This window comes from Sphaeramia orbicularis, chromosome 21 (genome assembly GCF_902148855.1).
Source record: "Sphaeramia orbicularis chromosome 21, fSphaOr1.1, whole genome shotgun sequence".
Lineage (NCBI taxonomy): Eukaryota > Metazoa > Chordata > Actinopteri > Kurtiformes > Apogonidae > Sphaeramia > Sphaeramia orbicularis.
This window is the reverse complement of record NC_043977.1, coordinates 34,891,017-34,913,532: the sequence shown is the minus strand read 5'-3', so window position 1 is coordinate 34,913,532 and position 22,516 is coordinate 34,891,017. Positions and strand designations below refer to the sequence as shown.

Below are 22,516 nucleotides of genomic sequence, written 5' to 3'. Positions count from 1 at the left end.
TAACAACATGTTTTAACAGCGTCTTGCATTATATGATATGGTTTAATGTAGAAATAAAGAGGGAATATTTTGTCCTAAAGTGAAAATTTTCGTGTTATAACGAAACTGATGTTTTTCCAACCTGACAGGAAACATGTTGATTGGAATGATTAATATGTTTGATAATATTTATTTGGCAAAAAACAATACAGGATAACAGAATCTACTTTTTACGTTTACTTTTCAGATTAAAGTGTTAGAGATGTGATAATGTGATAAAAGGATAGGCAAAAAATAAGGTTTTCCTTCTAGCCAATTCTTTTTTTGTTTTTTATGTATATTATAATTATTGTACTATGCGCAATGATTAATGTATATACATACCAAAATAAACAATTCATTCATTCATTCATAATTAACAGATTTTCAATAAAGACTTGATAGATGAACTCTTTATAGCAGTGGTTCCCAACCTTTTTTCACCCTTGACCCCATTTTAACATCACACATTTCTGGCGACCCCATACATTCAAAACAGAGACTTTTTTTTTTGTTTGTTTTTTTTTGCTAAAACTAATTTGTTTTTGATCATGTAATAATTTGCTATACTATGTTGCAAAAAAAAAAAAAGTTAAATTAAGACAACACTTATCCAACCCAATGCATTCCAACTTTATTGGTAAAGCACTTTAAAACAACAAACAACAAAACCAAAGTGCTGTACAGAAGAATAAATAAAACTAAAATAGAAGAATAAAATACAAGAAAAGATTTTAGAAAAAAAAAACCAACATAAAAAGCCATACAATTAAAAACAACAAAATAAATAAATAAATAAATAAAATACATAAATAAGAACAGTAAACCACTACCAAATAAAAACAATAGAATAAAGCTAGTACCTTCAAACATCTCACATGGTTTCAAAAGCCAAGGAGAAAAAAATGGGTTTTAAGAAGGGATTTAAAAACAGACAGAGAGGAGGTCTGTCTGATATGGAGAGGCAGATCGTTCCATAGTTTAGGAGCTTTAGTCTATATAATGTATATTATTCTGGATGGAAGCAGAAAAGCCAGGTGTAAATTACTGCACAAAGTGAGAATTTTATTTTCCTTGGTCAGGATATGTAGTCAGTCCAGCTTGGATTTACAAGGCTGACAATTAATACTGAACAAACAATAACTCCAACTATGAATTATGAAAGAGTTGCAGCATCTGAATCCAACCACAATGAACATTTGAAAGGTAAACAGTACCACAGTGCTTCAGTTTCAGCTTCACAGTTTGTCTTTTATGTATTGGGATTGTCTCTGTCAACTCCCCATATATTTTTTACAAGTAAGTTTTTTTTTGTTTTTTTTTAATCAATTACTAGAAATTTCAGGCCACCCCATTTGAATTCCAGGCGACCCCACATTGGGTCCCGACCCCAAGGTTGAAAAACACTGCTTTGTAGGGTGAAAACACTTTCCCTCTGTATCTATGTTTTGGATGATGTGGACTGTTCCAGTTCCAGTACTTCTTTTAGGTCACATGATTTCCTATCACACATGATGCCTTCTCAAACACTGGGTAAAATGGGATTTCCTCTGAGGCAGCATGAGCAACAACAAATATTTGCACTTTAACAGATTGTACAACTGTAAAATCATTACGAATCTGAAAACTTAGCAATAATACGACACCTTTTCAAAGAATTAGGTGATTGTCGAGTTTTATTTTTGGCAGTATTTACAGTAAAAAAACAAACGTTTCAAGTTCTTTTACTCATCAGGCATTTTAATAATTTATAGTGTTACTTAGAAGAATAATCAAAGTTTTAAATTACAATCTGTCTACCCAAAAGTAGTTATTGTTAATGAATCATATATAAGATTTTTTTTTTTTTATATAAAACTTCAATGTGTTAAAGTTGGGAGTTTTCGAGTTATCCTTGAATGCATCAGCAGCGGCTCCAGTCAAATGTGGGAGACAGTGTTGAGAGTTTGTCGAGTCGCGACTTTCTTCTGTTACTGAAACGCATGGATAACACATAAACCCATTCCAGTACAGGTATTTATTCTGTCTTACAAAGCTAACATGTAATAACAGTCTGTATCTTGCATGTATTAGCTGAATATCTTTAGCTAGGTGCCGTGTTGTTTACATGCTGTTGTCGGTTAGCTAGCTAGCGGTAACTTTTTTTCAGATAACGTTTCCGTGGAGTGGGCGTTTACACAAACACTTCTCATTTTTATTTTCTGTCTACACCACAAAGCAAATTTTTGTAAACTGTTTTAAACAATGGAAGACATGCTATTTTTTGACAGTTTGCGGTCACGAAACACTGGTATTATGCTGCTTTCTGTAAGTCCAATGACGAACAGGAATTTAGCGGATTTCAGTGTCATATGTAGCTACATTTTTTATATATATATCTTGTATTGGAATGTTTTTCTATGAAAGTTTGACTTCATGATAATGTAGCACTTTCATAATAACGAGAAGATTCAAATCAGGACTCTAAAAGTGGCTTAAAGGTTGTGGAAATTTAAATAAACAATAGTAGCAGTGGTGACATTTGAAGTTCAAATCACCAACCATTTGTGTATTTTGTGTTTATTTGCTTGTTGTTATTTACAAAATGGCAGAGTAGGGTCGACACAAGGTGCAAAAGTAGCAAGTCTAAAATGTTTTATGACAAAGTGGGTTAGAAAACACTGCACTGCATTTCTATAACTGATACGATTTCGAGAAATGTTCTCAGTATTATCAAAGACTAACTGATACTTAGTTAGGACGTAATATCTAAGATTTTGTATTGGTATACTCATTTGCTGAAATCAGAAATTTGTAAATAGTAGTGCCAGTTTTGACACCTAGTTCAGCAGTTACTCACTAATCCTATGTATATTAATAAACATCAGATAACTGTCGACTCTGTGGTGTGAAAACTTGGTATGTTCAGCAACAAGTCAAGCCATATTTCTGTAGAATGAAATCACACCTGTCAAAATTGTGTCCAATTTTCTAAAGAGTTGGATGAGGAAGATGTTGCACAAGTCACCTGATCAAATAGGTCAAAGAACATGGGAAAACTGGTACTTTCCACAGACAAAGTAGAAGTATTTTGCATCTTACTGAATATTAGTGATACAGGATCATTTCTAGAGTTTGGTTTACTTTACACTGATTATTTTTATTTGGTGGCCATAGTGTTAAGTAAAAGCATGATTTTGCCTCAGCAAGTTTGACCTCAGATTTATTTCGACACACAGTGCTCATATGGAAAGTGAAAGATGAATCAAAGTCCGCAGTGGTGTGGCTTGAGAGACTGATGGAGGTGCAGCAGAGAAGGCTTTGGCTGTCATGACTGCTCTCATTCTGATGCTCATATGGCTGTCTCAGGTCTTTCCAGGTGAGTTCACAGTCACAGGGTTTTTGTAAGTCCATAAAAATTTAATTTCAGAAAGATCCTCTGAACCCTTTGGCTTTAATAGTCATTAAATAGTTTTAAATTTGGTGATGTGAGGTATTACTCAAACATTTTATTTGATCTCATTTATCCATCTTTTGATTTCTTATTGTTGCTTCATGTAGAGCCTGACATGCATCAAAGCAAGCTCTTGTTTGCTCTTAGCTTTGTAGTTAAGACAATACTAGGTGACAAGAATGCCTATTAAGACTGGATATCAGGGAGTTTAGTTCTTAATTTTGTATTGTATAAATTTCATCTTTCGTATTGCTGAGGGAGGACCAATCATCCTTATCTGTGTTGTCTGTGGAGTCACAGGTGTATTGTAATTTACAGATGAATGGATGAGAATGATGAATTGTAATGTGAATAAACATGTGAACCATGGAAAATCCTAATAAAAAGAAAATTGGAAAAAAAAGACTGGATATCACCTGCAATGAAACAGTAAACAGTACAAGAGGAAGTTCATTCTGAGATACTGTAGAAACATGGCAGACTCCACGGCAGTAACTGACTTCAGCTGGAGGGGCAAAAATGCAATTGTTAGTAGCGTGAGATTATACACTAATGAAAACATGATTATACATATTCTGTAAACAGTTAAATTCTCCAAAATCCCCTTAAATATTTCACACTGAAACTTAGTTACTACGATAAATTTGGAATTATTGTGTTTTCAGACACATTCCTCTTTTTATTCCTATTTATACATATCATTACAGGGTGGGGAAGCAAAATTTACAATGAACATTTAGTTGTTTTTTCTCAGCAGGCACTACGTCAGTTGTTTTGAAACCAAACATATATTGATGTCATAATCATACCTAACACTATTATCCACACCTCTTCAGAAACTTTTGCCCATATGAGTAATCAGGAAAGCAAACGTCAAAGAGTGTGTGATTTGCTGAATCCACTCGTCACACCAAAGGAGATTTCAAAAATAGTTGGCGTGTCCATAAAGACTGTTTATAATGAAAAGAAGAGAATGACTATGAGCAAAACTATTACGAGAAAGTCTGGAAGATACTATTAAAGAAGAATGGGACAAGTTGTCACCCAAATATTTGAGGAACACTTGCGCAAGTTTCAGGAAGCGTGTGAAGGCAGTTATTGAGAGGGAAGGAGGACACATAGAATAAAAACATTTTCTATTATGTCAATTTCCTTGTGGCAAATAAATTCTCATGACCTTCAATAAACTAATTGGTCATACACTGTCTTTCAATCCCTGCCTCAAAATATTGTAAATTTTGCTTCCCCACCCTGTAATCACCTTTGACTAGGTGCAGTAAATCGCGTTGTCCTGGTCATTTTATGAGAAAAGGTGAAAATACTTTATTCCAACTTAATGGGAAATGGTGTATAGACCTTTGACTGAAATATATAGAGATGCTACAGATAATGATAGATACCCTGATATGCTGGAGGTGCAACAAGATGACATCATGAAAAGAGTCAAACCTGAATCTGTGGAAAAAATTCTGAAATAGTAATGTAATAAAATATGAATAAAATAGTTTTCATCAGCTGTTTTTATACAGGGAAGTGAACAACAGGATAGTTATCAGGATTATGCAAGTAATTGTGCTTAGTTCAAACATGATTCAAAGTGATTGTGTAATAATTATGACAGGTGTAGGCACGTGCCATTACACCTAGAGGTGCCACTCCTGTAAACAGCACATTTGTGAAGTGAGTAATCCACTGTTCTGTGCAGTAGTGGTTTAAAACTGTACTACATACCTAAATATACCTAAATATTATAGTTTACATTATTTTTAATAATGAGTGGAGCCGGCCTGCTATTGTTGCTTTTAGATGGATGGATGGATGGATGGATGGATGGAGGGAGGGAGGGAGGGAGGGAGGGATTAGCTAATCGCCACATGGGGAAATTAAAATGCCATGGACTCATAGCCTAGCACTCATCACCCTACAAAAAAGCACAACATGATTATTAAAATACTGATTACAACATACAGACTAAGACCAAAATTGAGAATCAAAAACATTATTTTTCTGAAGGAGAAGCTTGTCAAGCTCTGTTCACCTGATCAGGGATTATTTGTCATAAATCTAATATTAACACTTCCTGTGTTTACACAAATTCATCCGATGTGTCACCGATATGTGATTAATTGCCCAATCATAATTAAAATGCTTATTCTAATCATAGAACTGGCCTGATGTATTCTAGTCAGATACATTCTTTGGGAACATCGTTTTTCTTACAATAAAGCCAGGTTTCACAAAATGCGGCAAAGCAAATTCATTACTTCTCGACCACTTAAAGGATCACATGGTGTTGCTGGGTTTGGTATTTCCTGTTTAAAAAAGTATTTGAAAACATCCGGAAAATTAGTATGTGTGTTGAAGAAATGATTAATGGAATAATCTAGACTCTGTGGAAATGATTTGTTGGTTGCATTTATTATACTTGCACATCTGCATTTGATGCTGTGTTTGGTTATATTTCAGTGATGAGTGACCTCCCTCAGCCCCTCAGTGTGAGGCTGAACTCCAGTCATTTCCATCACATGCTTCAATGGGAGGCTGGAGTGGGAACCCCCCCAGGAGTCTATTATAAGGTCACATTTCTCACACAGGAGTAAGTTCTGTCTTTATTTGAGTGCAGGGATTGTTTACAGAGATTCTTTTAACAGGAAAATCTGAAGATGTTTGTCTGAGATTATATTACCACACACCCTCAGAAGACGTTTGGAAGAATTATCTTTGACGTTTATGAGCGGCTTAACCCACAAAGACTCAAAACAACCCCTCCATAAATGCATGGCTCAACACAGGAGAACCTCCACCTCAGGACAAGACTCTGCAGTCCATCTTCACTTACATGTTTTTTTTCCACATATATTGATAGGATTAGTGGATCAACAAGTATCAAACAGTTTGCATCAGTAGATGGATTTGGTTGATGGTGGCTGTTTGGGTCTTTATGGGCTAAGTGTTGCAGCTTGATTATAAATATTCTGAGAAATCTTTTGGGAGAGTGCAAGATAGAACAGCAGAATCTAAATAAAGTTAAGAAGCTGTACGACAGATGACTTCCTGCCACTTACATGCTTCTACAATTCCATCTGGACAGATTTGACTTTAGCTCCACTAAATAAGTTATACTTTCACCCACAAGTGTTTGTCTCTCAGAAGGATTACACAAGAAGTACAAAATAATATGATGCTATAATTGTGTGAAATAATTGTAATTAAACACATCAGTGCTGGTTATTGTTCACATAAAAACTGACCACAAAGTAACACAACAAAGATGGCTGCAGAAATGTTCTTTCTGTTTTGAAAATCTGGCGGGTTGGAAGTTTTCAGGGATTTACATACCTATAGGGAAGGACTGTTATTTTAGATGAGCCTTTTTAGGTGGTAAAACCATAGTCTTTTTTGAAAGGCATCAGGACTGTGGGGCCTTGGCGGAGGTATACGTTCTAGTAAATGCGTCTTTGGTTAACAGCACACCACTGAATCTCAGTATTTCTGTTATTAATATGAAATTTTTCTTTCTTGGAGGTACCTTGGCTTTTAGTATTCCAAAATTTGCAGCTGCACAGGAGAAATACTGGACATGAGTTTTAAACAATATATGGAGTTGAGGGTCAGAGCAGTCTGCAATATCTTTGCATTCCTTTTACACAGAAATGAGTCATAAAATGTTCAGACTTTGTAATAAATAAGTTTGTTTTTTGAAGCCAGTCAAATCTAGTATGCAACTTTTCCAGTTGTTCACTGTTCAGACACTGAAAACTGACTCGCAGAGAACAGGAAACATGTGGTGTCAGTGACAGTTCCACCTCAGAAATGAACTTTTATGAAGGTAATTTTATATTAGAAAGAGAGATGATCATTTTTCAACTTCCTTGTAGAAAAAAAAAATATGAGACACATTCAGAACAGAGTGATTTTTAAGTGATGATTTATTAAACCCCTGTCTCTTTATCCTCTGTTTCTTGAAGCAAACACTCCTGGAATCCAGTTGTTGGCTGCGAGCATGTCCAGCATCCACTCGTCTGCAACATGACAGTATCCCTCTCTGACCCACAAAAGTACTACTTTATCAGGGTTGTAGCAGTGCTGGATAAACACTCTTCAAAGGCAGTTGAATCAACAGCATTTCATCCCATCAGAGACAGTAAGTGAAGTTAAAGATGCTGATTTAAAGGGACACAAGATGGAGGCGAGTTCAGCTCTGAACATCAGTTGTTTTTTGTAAACCACATGACATTTCAACTATTCTGCTGTTAGTACTTTTGTAACTAAAGTATCTCATCCATCAGCTATTCTGGACCCCCCGCTGTTCACCGTCACCTCCTGTGGCCTAGATTTGTGTTTGAACTTTGACCCTCCCATGGAGCACGTGAGGGCTATCTATAACCGTTTCAAATACCAACTCAGGATCAAGAGCAACAATGCAGACGAACCTCGGGTAATGTATGTTAGTGTTGTCGCTCATACCAAAACAAGTGTAGATTTTAAAAAGTCCAGTGCAGGTGATTATATACTTTGCAACACTGGGGTCTATGGGTTTAATTCTCACCAAAACAGTGATGAACCGAAAGCCTAGTTCAACCCAAACACTCACCATGAGATGAAACAGGACATTATAGGAAAAAGTCAAGGTTTAGGCTGGCCCGTAAAAGCCCAATAATCCAAATTTTTCGGAAATGAACGTGTTAAAGCTGCAGGAATTGAAATGGAGGGAAAATCAACATGATTTAAACATACACACCTTCCGTCTTCAGCACTTTCCCTTTAGTCAAAATAATAAATGTACATGTGAATACAGATGAGCGGATGTTGTTGTTAATGATACTATGGAAATGTGAAGCCACTTTTACATACCTGGTTGAGTCTACAATAATTGGTAATTATAGTTATATTATTAAGTACTTATTAATAATTACTTTCCAGGTTTGTTGGGGTTCAGATCAATCTCAATTTTCTGACTTAAAACAGACAGCGAGCATCTTGACAGTTGTCTTTTAAATATTGTCAGACTGTCCGGTAAAACACTGAAGAAGGCCATTTCCCTCTTAGAGTAATTTATTAAATGTTTACTGTTGGAAAGGCATTGAAATATGGGCAGTATGTTGAAATAATGTGAATAATCAAGATTTGGCTTTCTGAAAATTATGAAAAATGCCTAAATCACATGTCAGGATAATTCCTCTAAAGAGCTTTCTTGTTCAGCAAAAAATAACCTGTTTGCTTCTTACAATGTTTTAATGATGAATGTGTTTCTTCAGTTATATTTAGCATATAATTTGAGTAAAGACAATATTTTTGAATCAACCTTTAATTTCAGTTCAGTTATCCTGATCACAGTTGATTAAATTGCAAATCACGTATTACGCTGGGGAAGAAAATCTAGATTTAAGTTTTTGGTTATATCACCCAGCTCTGTCAGTGTGTAATAGTAGCATTAGATTGTGCTAAATGACCCCAAATCTGGTCTTCTAACACTTATTTCCCCTAGCTAGCTGTTTTATACCCCTGTGGAGAGGCTTTTTGTTGGTGCATTTCAAATACTAAATTGTAATATTGTCTTCCATTTGCAAAAGGTAGTTATACAAATACTGAAATAAACTGAATGTTAATGTAAAGGAGCAAAAACCTCATGGTCGTAATGATTACAATGAGATTTCTTAGTCCAGTATTGTTGCCATTAAAACCATGTCTTACTGAACACAAGATTCTCCTTTTTTATCCTTAGCCAATAACATGCCTGTTTTGTGATTCAGAGTTGCATTATTGGTGTTGTTTAACTCTGTGCTCTCTGTTTGTGTACACAGATAAGGGAAATAACGTCTCTGAACAAAGAGGTTTTGAAAGATCTGCCTCCAGGAAGAGAGTACTGCATCTCGGTCAGGGTTTCAGGCTTTTTAGGCGGTGATATGCAAAGAACATTCAACTTCAGCCAACCTAACTGTGTTATCATCCCTGGCCACTTAAATACAGGTACAACTCAATGAGGATTTCTGTCTACATTTTATATTCTTTTTGCTTCTTATTTGCCATGGTTTTAAAAGCAATACGTTTATGTTAAAATGTATACAGGTCTTGAAGTTAGTACTTTTTGCCTCTTTATTAAGCAGGTATTGCAGTATTATGGTACTGAGGGTATGTGCTGATACTACTATCCCACTTGAACACACCCTCTTTAGAAAGAATGGAAAGACATGTAGTTGTGCGGCAACATTTAGCAATTCAAGAGTAAAACAAACAATTATCTGCTTGAATGAAACTTTACAGTGATTTACTGTGATTTGTATGTACAGTACCTGGTACATGTTTTTTCACTACAACTACCTTTTTGGTTAATACACAAAACCCATAATCTATTCTTCTGTATTTACTGTATTTTAGGACTATTTTATACTTTGTTGATACCTTAGATTCAAGCCAATAGTACTGAGTTACTTGCAGCCAATATGCTCTGTGTAGGTATATGTATACAGGGGCGCGCAGTGTATTATTTTGGCTTTAAAATTAACAGCAACAGTTAACAGTTAGTTTATATAAACAATTCAGGTTGATAACATGTCTGTAACTCCTTCCACACTACAGATCCCCCCATCGCAGCTACGTTGTGCTTGTTTGTGATCTTCATTCTGGTCGTTTTGGGTCTTCTGTACTTTGCTGGTTTCATCTGGCTGAAAAACACACCTCTGCCACTGGTCTTGGTGAGTATTCACACTGTGAACGGATCTGCTCTAGTCACTAAAAGGAGCGATATTTAGCTTTTTTAAGTTGAATTATGCACTTTAAAACATCTCCCTGTGGTCTACATAAACTGTAAATGCTATGCTTGGGTCTGAATTCTTCATTAGTTAAACTCCACAGGTCCATCATCAACCCTATTTCTGAGTAATGACACAAGAAAGGTCGTTTTGAGCACTGGCCCTTTAAATCCAGATGAGCCACTTCACAACCCACCCCCTTCAGGTTATTGACTGTGTTTTCTGTCCCTTTCAGCCACTTATGTTCGTTAATACAACCAACAACTGAACATTTTAGGTAATCGGCTCGAAGTTTGGACATATTTTTAGTATGGACTACAACCGCTGCTGCTGATAAACAATTATGGGGTATTCGGAGAAATGTTCGTCGGAAGTCTTGACCTTATATGTGCAAATGTCATGACGCCACTAGTTATAAAACGAAACAAATTAAGCAAGAATTAAAACGGGTTGTAGAAATCCACTAGATTTTCGCTGGAATGAATATAAAAACAGCTTTGCAGCACCTGGAGGGTTCAAATTCAAACTTTTGGAACTATTAGGGTCCAAGTACACAAATAAATGAACCAAAGACTAATAAAAGTGGGTTTAGCAAAATATGACCCCTTTAATCTGTCAACTATGATAATGACTGGTTTTGAAACAATAAATGATGATGATAATGATAAAATAATAATGAACAAAGTTCTGTGATTTAATGTAAAGGAAATCTGATTTATAACTATTTATTTAAACTCCCGAGTGCTGCCACTAAATGTCATTTTGACCTTAAACAAGCAAATCAGTGACTTTTAATGTTTACTCAAAGTAGCTCCAATCCTTATCTGTATATTATTAACATAAGTAACAAAATTAAGACTAACATAACAAAAATTAATAACAGAATGCAATGAGCAGCATGGAGCAGTCATTGTTTTTCACTGTTTTGAATGAGAAGTTATTTAAAATTGTGGCAAAAGTTACATTCTGGGTATTTAAACACCAGCTCAAATTGAAGTTGACAAAAGATAATGGTCTCTGTTTGCAAGATAAGATTTGTTTGATCAGAAATGTTGAGAAAAATCTATGTTCATCCTGCACAAGTTGTATCTGTGGTCACAGTCAGTGGCTTTGCTGATGGTGGTCCACAGGCTATTGTTAGTTAGTGAATTGTTGCAGTTTTGTGTTGGTGTGTAAACAGGTTACATTATCTGACTAATTTTGTTTCATATGACATATATTAAATGGCTTGTTTTCTGTATTTTAAGAATGAGACCACTGACATAACCTGTGATTTTATCTTAAATAACAGTTGTTTGCAGAACTTGCCCATATATTGGCTTTATTTCCAGTAGCCAGACTTTTGTTTTAGGAAATCTAGTCAAGCAACATTTGGCAGAATTTGTCGAGATTTATGAATGTTGGTTTCTTTCTTGTGCAGGCTGTTGTTGCAGTGTTGAACCTATTGCACCGTCACTGAATGTTTTCTAAGTAATTTAACAGGAAAGAACTGCAGGCGGAAAGATACGCATATTGAATGCTGGTAACTGTGCAGTGGTTGTGGTTGATCTGTGGTAAATGAAAAAAAGACACAGGAAGGCATATTCAGTTTTGTTGAGCAGATACGTTGCATCAGGTTGGCATTCATACTTGTCAGATGAGGTCTGACTTGGCCATAAAGGATTGGGGGTAGATGTTAGATAAAGTGAGAAAATACAATACATTTTTCAGTTGTGATGTGGGTTTTCCATGAAAGAGTTCAGTGACTTCATCAGAAATTGTTATCTGGTAGTGGCTTCTGGCTTCGAGAAGGCTTGGGTCGATGCGATGTGATCCCCCACCCCTTTAGAGCAGAAACTGCGAATGCAAAAATTCAGTGGAAAAAATGGGGGTTTTCAGAAGTGCATGAAAAGCTGATGAGAAGTCAGTGATCACCAAAAATCCTCATAACTGTTATTACAACCCGGGGACGCACCACCTCAAATACAGACGTACGTAGTTTGGCTGATAACTAACGATTATATCATATTCTGTTTGCTCATTTTGCATTTGTCATCATTTAGTCTCAGTATTTAGTGCTTGAGAAACAAAAAAAAAAAAAATTGTTAAAAGCTAAATTTAAAGTATACCTTCTGTCACTATGAATTGGCACAAATTCAATCATAACCTGGTGCTCCTTCAAAAAAAAAAAAAAAAATCAGATCAGGAAATATGGGTGGAAAGGCTTTAGAACAGGGGTGTGTAATACGTTGATTGTGATCGACTGGTAGATTGCAAAAGTCTATCAATTCAATTCAGTTTTATTTGTAGAGCCCTATACCACAACAAGGTTGCCTCACAGGGCTATCACTGGTGTCTCTAATCCAGATTTGGACATTGAGAGGCTTTTATCCAGACTGTGAAGACTTTAGAAATACTGTTAGGGTATTTCTTTTATTGTCATTAGAGCTTTTTCAGCAGGCACAGCGAGGCCAACTCAGAAATACTATGTTGTACTAGCCTAATTGCTAAACGGTTAATGCAGTATTTTTGATAAACCCCTTCAATTAAAACTGAAAGTCCACATTTCTGTCACACCACTTCATTTCAGACCCACTGTGGTGGTGTACAGAGGAACATTTGTGTCACTGACCAAACATATATGGACCTGAATAGAAGTCATAAAATAACAAAACCAATGTAATAATACACCATGAAATGCCAGGTGTCAACCCAATATTTTCTATAGTCTAGACTGAAATCCAGCCCTGGTCCAATGAGACATGAAATACTGCATTCACAAAGTGTAGACTGGCTTTTTTATTAATTATTCTAAATTTATTGTATATATCGATGTTTTCCATGAGCAGCATTTAAAATATTTATGTAGGAGTTAATTTCAGTTATTGGAACCAAGGTTATTATAGAAACTAACAAAATGACGAAAACTAGAATTGAAAAAGCATTTTTGTTAACTGAAATGAATCAGAACTACAAAAAAAAAAAAAAAGGTAACTGAAACTGTATTGTGTGCTTACAAAACTAACTAAAATGTATAAAAATGAATGGATAAAATTCCCTTCGTTTTCATCTTTGTCAGTGTCGGATGGATATGAAATTGATTTATTTCGCTGAAGCAATTTTAGTTGGCGGCACCATACGGCACTTCACGGTCCATCACTTCTTGTCACTTGTGGTTTAGAGTCGACCTCTCGTTCCCACTCTACCTGGAAACATGGAGACTAAAGTTAGGAGAAAGCAGCAGAGTCCTTTATGGGATTTTATTGAATACAACAGCGAGGAAGGTAAAAGATATGAAAAAACTAATACTAAAACTAAAACAAAGCATTTAGAAAAAACAAAACTAATCAAAACTAGCAAACCTGCTCTAAAAACTAATTAAAACTAACTGAATTAGAGAAAAAAAAGTCAAAACTAAACTATAATAAATCCGAAACTATTATAACCTTGATTTGAACTTAAGGTAATTATTGTTATTCGCATCTATATGTAGTCATGTTGCTGCTCTGTAATTTGTGCCAAATGCACACATGCTGTAACAAAAGTCCTGGTTTAATTTGCAGGTTTTTTCAATTTACAGAGTTTTTTTCCTCCAAATTTATTTAACAGTGGTTTCAGTTTTGATAAAGCTGTATGACCAAAAACCTCCATATATTGTCATTCCTTTGAGGATCACTGAGGCCATTTGTTGTAATTGTAATTATAATAATAATAAAATAATAATAATAATGTCGTAACTTTTACATTTACAGAATTTTGAAGAAAAAACAGTTTAGTTGTTTCTCCTGGTATTAACACACAGTCGTATGGAATGTGGATAAAAATAGTTTTAAAAAATTGGAGAATAAATAATTCTATCCCACGGCAGCACTGTTATGATTAACAAAAAAAAACTCCTGACATTTACTGAAGGCGCTGACCATCTACATCTTCTGAAACCTTTAATTCATGTGAGTTTTTGGATTTACTATCTTCAGTGTGGGACGTGGGTGTTGTTTATAGTTAACCTTTAAAGATTTGTGCTGTTTGTGTCATGCAAGGGGGACTTGGACACGCTTTTTTATTAAATGAGCTGCTGTTTCAGGTTTCACTGTTGCATTAAATCTGGCAGAGAGGCACAGAGAGGTGTTGAAGGGTTTTCCCCTCAGACAAAGACACCGAGCAGCCACTGAATTCAACTGTAAATGTGTGAGTGGATGAGCAGCAGCAGGTTTTTTTTTTTGTTTTTTTGTTTTTTTTTTTCAGTTTTCAGCTCGCCTTTCTATGATTAAGCAACAGTTCCATCTAAAATAAAAAAAAAAAAAAAAAACCCATACCCAAAAATTATTTCTCTATTTTAATTCCAGGTCAAATTGTCAACAGTGTAAAAATTTAATTGTATTATGGAATTATTCAAAAGAAACTTAATGCAATTCTGAGAGGAAAAACAACCAACTCCAGGAGGCAAAAAAAAAAAAAAATCAACATGTCAACACTTACCTCTATCTTGAATGTATTTCAGGAATCCTTCAGATAGAATCCTGTCAGAAAAAAGTACTTTGAATCAGTTTCTCAGTTAACAAAAGTTTTTATTTGGGACAAAACATTAAAATATTTTTTCTTCATTAACCTTTCACAAAAACACGAGCAGACAATATAAAACAAGTGGGTCTGATCAAGTGGTAACGTATGGACACATTTTGCGTTCAGCAGTCTCTCTCATGTAAACAGAGTAACTTATATGCATGTATTATACATATTTGAGCAGGTATTTGTAAGCACTTTAACATTATGTATAATAAAATTTGGGGAAATAAAAGTTTTAGGTGAAAAATGTCAAATTACTGCTCTGTAACACATGAACTTGAAATGGACATACATTTTTTAAGCTTTACGCAAACATTCAAAACATGTGGTTCATGACAGAAATTGATATCAAGTAGGACAAAACCTTTTAGATAATGTTCAACTATGCTGACAATAGATTTTGGAGTAAAATATTGAAAAGTCTCTGCTTTATTGATATGAGAATGTAGTAACACGTGGACAGGTTGCCATAGTAACACGTGGACGACTCTTTACCATTGTATGCATCCCCCAAAATGTTGACATATTTATATATAGCAAGCCAGCTATAATCACAATGTTTTATTTAATGTATTTAATACTAACACAGTGTTATTTACAACTTGTGGTGGTCCATACTGATATTGGTGAATTACAAAAAAAGAGTAATTTCTCAAAAACAGTTCACAGATAATCTTTTTAAATGAGACCAGTATATGGATTCACAAACTTCCTCATTCAGAGTTTAAATTTCTCAAAGTAATAGACAGTCTTTTACATGTTTTTTTGTTAATTTAATGCAGCCAAGCAGAAGGTTCGGAACTTCTCCTGTACTGTCTAAGTGGTATTTTAAAAAGGATAACAGTTCCATAAAATACGGATCTTTAGCTAAAACATGAGCCCACTTGATAAATGATGTGCGCAAATTTACTTTTTCATGTTTATGTTCACTTTCGCTCAATCGGACCCAACTACTGCCCACAATGAGCCCATTTACATGAGCATAAAAATATGATAACTGGAAGTAATCACATAAATGTAATAAGTGGACCTGATGTCTTTACATGCACTAAAGAAATGTGATAATCGAAAAACCCTGATTTAGACATTTCAGTTGATCATCCAATTTTGTATGTTCATACTGATGGTAGACTCAAACTTCCTATTATTGTCGTCTGCTCTTGTTTGACTATGTCGCACCTGTTTTCTATGATTTCTTTTTTTTTTTTTTACACACGTGCAGATGTAAAAGAATGAAATAAATCAGATTAACAGGTGTACAAACATGAAGACATCGGAGTATTGGGGAGTAATCCAGATGTGTTAATCTGATTCCTCATATTCAGATTACTGCCGTTATCTAATATAATATATCAGATTAAGCTGTTTACTTTATCACTTGAACAATCCCATAACTCCAGAAATCAGATAATGGGTGGAGTTTTAGTGTAGATGTAAACAGGCCCAGTGTTTGCAGGTTCAACCATTTTAAGTCAGTCTTCTCCAAAAGGGTCAAAACACAGTAATGTCCTGTCAGAGAGTGAACTTTAATTGATTGCCATTCCGACATTTATTTCAATATAAAGTAGCTCCTTGTTTTGGATAATCTCTTATGGTCCAACTAAAGCAAAAATTAATTGAAAAGTAAAAATGTGGGTCATTTAGCAACACTAATCTGTCAAATTGTCTCTAAAACGTCCCATCAGAGAGATTTCGAATACCATGTTTTGACCCAAAACACACAGCTTTGGAAACAGTTAAGAGACGGCTCCAAATATCCAGACCTCATTCCTGTGAAAACCTCTGAATGTGGTCCAGAAGAAGACTAATGGTGATGGAGATACCATAGTCCATTCTTTTCTTCTTCCTTCTCATTTTATTTGTCTCTCAGTTTAATTTACGTTAAGTAGTTTCATTATATTTCGGGGGAAATGCCAAGCTTTTTTTTTTTTTTTTTTAATGTAGTTTTAGTCATAGTTTTCCAAGTAGTATGAGTAAAACCTTGTTCTATGGAGGCTGAAAGAAAGACAGAAAGAATGTATCACATCGAATGTAGTTTAGAAAAACTAGAAAATCAGGGTTATTCCACCAAATACTAATTTCTGAAGTTCTTAGTGACTGTTAGTGTTGTGTTGTTTTAAAACTTGTTTTCTTGGTGCTACCCAAGGTCTGACATCGCTGTATGTTTTTGATATTTTGACCATTTGTCTGGATGTTTAGGAGGTTGTATAATTGCTCAGCTATATTTGCATCCAGGTGCAAAGGAGACACAGCAGTTATTTGGGTATTTACACCCAAGTATGTGCACAAAAAAGGTGTAAAGTTAAGTATCATGTAGATCACAGGTGTCAAACATGCGGCCCGGGGGCCAAATCTGGCCAGCCAAAGGGTCCAGTCCGGCCCTTGGGATGAATTTGTGAAGTGCAAAAATTACACTAAGATATTAACAATCCTTTTATTTCAGGTTCCACATTCAGACCAATTCAATCTCAAGTGGGCAGGATTCAGACAAATACTTTCATAATAACATAAATAATGACAACTCCAAATTTTTCTGTTTGTAAATGTAAATATTTTCATGTATTTACACTAAAGTATAATTTTGTAAAAAAAAAAAAAAAAGAAAAAAAAAGTGAATAACCTGAAATGTCTTAAGTAAGTACAATTTCAACAATTTTCTGTCTGTTACTAAATGTTTTGTGTATATGTAGATCCACTGTGATCTGTAAGTTAGAATGCACATGTGAAAATGATAAACTGAGGCAGAATATTGTTAAAATTACTCTTATTTTTTCCAGTTTGTTCATGTTTTTCACATCTTTTGAAAGGAGAGTTTGTAGACATAAACCTTTTCATAATGCAAATGAACTTTTTCTACTCTAAAACATTGAGAAAAGTTTGGAGTTGACATTATTAATATATTATTATGTTATTATTGTACTGGTCCGGCCCACTTGAGATGAAATTTAGCTGAATTTGGCCCCTGAACTAAAATGAGTTTGACTCCCCTGATGTAGATCTTCAACTACTCAGAGACGCAGTGGGTGAACTGATCTGTGTTTAACCTGGGAAACTTTGGTTTGATTCTTGTTTACCGAATAGAGTTTTCCATTTTTAAACATTATTCACCATTTTCAGTCACAGTGTGGGTAGAGTTCATCACCAAAACCAGATTAATTTCAGAGAAAACACCATGTGAGTTAAAAAAAAAAAAAAAAAAAAAAGGAAAAAAAAGACCCTTGTCCTAGTGTTTACATGATAAAAACACTGCACTGTAGGTTACATCTGCCTTACTATTTCAGCTCTTCTTTGACGCTGTTATGCAGCTACACATCACAGACTACCTGAGACTATTTGTAATCCTGATTTTGAAGCATAAATCTCCATACTTCATAATGTCATAGTGTACGCAGACACTTATTCTGTTGATTAACTATTTTCACTGAAGCTCACAGCTCCTGCCTTTGTTGATGTGACTTTTTGTTGTTCATCTTCTTTCTCAGACGTCCATCCATCACACAGATGAGTTTCTACATACCTCACCCCTCGTTTCGCTGGGATCCATCCTGACTGTAAAGCCAACAGCGCCCTCCTCAGGCAAAAAGAAGAGCAGCCAGACAGAATCGAGCGACAGCGATGAGGAGAGTGTCACAGACATCACAGGGGGAAGAGGAGGAGGATGCTACAAACTGCGAGTGGGCACCAACCTCCTTTCTACTTCCTCTTCATCCTCGTCATCATCTTTGTCAGCTCCTTTGTCCCCAAACTGTTTCCCCACAAATCAGAACACTCTGTCTGTCCCCCCGGAGGTATTCAGTGCCCTGCCCAAAGCCCCCATCGCAGCCAACACCTCCACCTCCACCTCCACTGCAGACAGTCTGACTGCAGAAAGAACTGAAAGAGAGGAGGAGGAGGAAAAGGAAGAGGAGGGCATGAGAGAGTGGGGCAGCCAGGACGTGAACCTCCTCACATTAACCTTCGGGAATCACAAGGAGGAGAAAGAGGAGGAGCCAGCACCTGTTGATTTACAGTCTGCTCCTCCTGCTTCAGAGGAGACTTCAGTCCTCCTCTCACACATGTGTCATTTTAGCGAAGACGCCAAAGACTCTGATATCTGCTCTGATGATGAAGAGGAGGAGGACGAGTACGACGGAGCAAATGGATACATGCGTCGATGACAAGTCTATGCACTGAATGCCCGACTCAACTTTGAGTCTTCAGACAGACTATATCTGTTGAAATTTCAACAGTTAATAATGAATCAATCATTTTAAGATATTGAAACTAAGCCAAATAAAATAATGTGTCCATAAGTGTTTCACAGGCTATGACACTTAGTTGATTAAATTTGGAGCTTTTTCATGATCAGATAATGGAATAAGCCTATATGATGCAAAAATCAACCATAATATTGGTTATTTTATAAAATTTAAGCAAAAACATGATTAATTGATTAAAATCTTAGGTTCTAGTCCCATTTACATTCATTTAGTTTTCTGTTTACATTATTTCTCAAATGTGGCCAGTACTTGTCACCTCAATGTCCTTACACTGAATACCTCAACTGCTGTGGTCTGCCATGTTTGTATTCAAGTGACTCCTGTCGGTGCACGTCAGAGATAATGTAAAACTCACATGATCAAAACACGGACTGTTCAGACTGAGGTCACATTGTAAAAAATCATACCCATGTCGGATTTATGACCACATATATCTTGAAAAGAACACGCAGGCAGGAAAAAAACAGATCTGCAGTCTGGAGATTTAGAGTGTTTTCACGCCTACACATTTTAGTCCAGTTAAAAATGGAAAATGTTTATATAAGTAAAGGTGTGAAAACATCCTGCAGGGAGCACGTGTTTCAGAATGAGTTTTGCAATAGAATTACCTTTGTCTCCATCTTAAAGATCTTGATCATGTGCAAACAACCCCCCTCTGTTTGAAGGGAACAGATTTCCCTGCCTTCCCTTCTGCTGATGTACTGTCGATGTTCATGCGTCATCGATCAGTGTTTCCTCTGATGCTTTAATGGTTCAGGGGCCATTTTTGTTTCTAGGTTTCAAACTTGAAACACCCAGACACATTTAGAGACAGAAGCAGATGCAGGAAAATCATGCACTTGCTATATCTTCTTAAGGGAATTTTGTAATTTATTATTTTCTTTGTGTTTATAAAGTTCTGGGCCTTAGGATTATGATCCTCTGTCCTCTATTTTTTGTTATTCAGATGAGTCTACTTAACATGATGCAGAATTTATTTAAGGTACTGAAGTATGATGGAGGAAACTTGAGTAGTTTGCTATTTTTTTTATTTTGAAAATATTTCTGTGTATTCGCCACCAGTTCTGCAATAGATTGTTACAACTCACGCAGAAGTTATGAGTCACTGTAATATATTTAGGTCATATTTTAACTTGGCATTAAACAGTAAGCCCAATAGTAGAGGAAAAACTCCCTGTGATGAGCATTGAACTCCTTTTATATGATCAGTGTTAGTTCTGTTTTTATTATGCAACTGTAACTGACGGAGCTCTTAACTGTGGTCTTCAAAATGCTGACGGATGAGGAATCAGTTACATGTTATTGACTGTTTTAGGAGAATGGTGCTGAAATTACAGGCCACAGCTAGTCAAGTGTGAGATGTTGATACTTTCCTGTGTCATCTATTAGTGGTTTTAAAGCACAGGTGTCAAACATGCAGCCCAGGGGGGATCCAATCTGGCCTGTAGGAGGAATTTGTATAATACAAAAATTACACTGAAGATATGAACACTTGAGGATGTCAAAATCCTTTTAATTCAGATTCCACATACAGACCAGTTAGATCTCAAGTGGGTCAGAACCAGTAAACTACTATCATATTAAACCTATAAATAATGAAAACAGCAAATTTGATCTTTGTTTTAGTGTAAAAAAGTAAAATTACATGAAAATGTTTATATAAAAACTATTATTTTACAAAAAATGTGAAAAACCTGAAATGTCTTAAGATAAGTAAATGCAATTTTATCAATATTCTGCCTGTTATTGAATGTTTCGTGCATTTGTAATTGTAATGTAAGTTGTAATGCACACGTGTAAATGATAAACTGACAATCTGAGGCAGAATATTGTTAAAATTGTAGTTGTTTTTCTCAAGATGTTTCCACTTGTTCATGTTATTCAGATTTTTGTAGGTGTTAACATTATCATAATTTAATTTTTTTTTTTTTTTTCACTGTTATTATTTTACTGGTCCAGCCCACTGGAGATCATATTGGGCTGAATGTGGAACTGGAATAAAATGAGTTTGACACCCCTGCTCTAAAACATGAAGAAAAGTTTGGAGTTAACATAATTTATATATTATGTTATTATTTTCTGGTTCGGCCCACCGCAGCTCAAATTTCGCTGAATCTGGCCCTTGAACTAAAATGAGTTTGACACCCCTGTTTTAAAGGATCTATTGTGAAAAAGATGACAAATGAATACCTGGGCTACTTATAATGAATATAAGTGTCGGCTTCCTGTAAAAAATTCAGTCACCAGCACATTTTGAAGATGGTTTTGCACCTGCTCAGTCAGGTTTCATCAGGATTTTTATACCATTTATTAGAGAACAAACAGCAACACAGGGGTAGAAAGTGAGCGCATATAACAGATAAGTCCATCAATGATTTGTCTTCTTTTTCTTTTATTTAGACAATATTTACACAGCATTTCACAAAATCACTTCATATGCACATTCAGCTATGACTATCTTGTTCAGCTCTGATAGAACTGTGTCTGGATCATGGTAACATTTACATAGTTCTGTCATGTCAAAGCTATTGTTTGTTTGCATGTCACTGTTTATGTACAATACCAGTTTACATGAAGAGCAGAAGTACAGTTTTAAGGGTTATACTGGTTAAATGTCTCTATGTTGATCATGTTTTTTTCATCATTACAATAATATACTGTATATTTCTGCAGGGAAATGTATTCCAAATGATGCTCGGAGGATCTGGTAACAGTCTGTTCTAATCAACCATCAAGTTGCATCAACTTCAAGTAGGCAATTTACAATCATTATTGTTATGTAATTATTGCAGCTATTTGAGAAAAACATTATTTTGCAGAATCATGCCATTTGTCTCCTTTAGCTGAATGAAGCTGACCAATTACATTGACAATTTTACATCATTTACAGCACTGTTTTGTATATTATTTTCCGCTTAAAAGACATTAATCACCTCAAATACGGTTACTGTGACAGTTGTATTTTTTTTAGGCTTGATTTAGTTCTCTTGCTGAATGCTGCTAATTCATCAGATGTATGTGAAATATTTTAGTTTTGTTGAAATTTAATCATCTCAAGTCTACAAAAACTAAAAATAGAAATGTTGCATTTATTTATTCACTTTATTTTTACAGGAAACATGTTAAGGATAAAGAACTTTAGATGGAAGTAAACAAAGCCTTAAAATTTGATGCAAAAAATTCCGATTTATGAACATTGTGTAAATTTGTGTTAGAACAGACTGTTAAGCATCTATTGGACGATATTATCTTAATATAAGGAGCAACGGATAATTACAACATTTGTGTTTTAAGAGTTTAATCCAGCTAAGTCACATATTTGTATTTTTATACTCACTGTAAATCATTGCCGATGTATTCATAAGACTCATCCATATACATGCACATTTTCAATAAAGCTACAGACAGTAAGTCACATCCATGACCATTGGTATTATTGTAGACAAAGAATCAAAATTTCCCAAAAGGAATAAGATCTCCTTTGTGCAAAAACAACCAAATAAATAACA

At 35.2% G+C, this 22,516-nt stretch overlaps 1 protein-coding gene across 1 annotated transcript; it reads left to right on the top strand.

The window, feature by feature from the left end:
• The first annotated feature begins 1,926 nt into the window (after positions 1-1,926).
• On the top strand, positions 1,927-22,412 carry LOC115412569 (interferon lambda receptor 1-like). Its single transcript, XM_030125142.1, has 9 exons — positions 1,927-2,031; positions 3,237-3,376; positions 5,918-6,047; positions 7,420-7,595; positions 7,741-7,889; positions 9,256-9,421; positions 10,031-10,146; positions 18,231-20,414; positions 21,166-22,412. Exons 2-8 carry the CDS (start codon positions 3,328-3,330, stop codon positions 18,903-18,905), a joined length of 1,461 nt encoding a protein of 486 aa, XP_029981002.1. The 5' UTR covers positions 1,927-2,031; positions 3,237-3,327; the 3' UTR covers positions 18,906-20,414; positions 21,166-22,412.
• Positions 22,413-22,516: the final 104 nt, after the last annotated feature.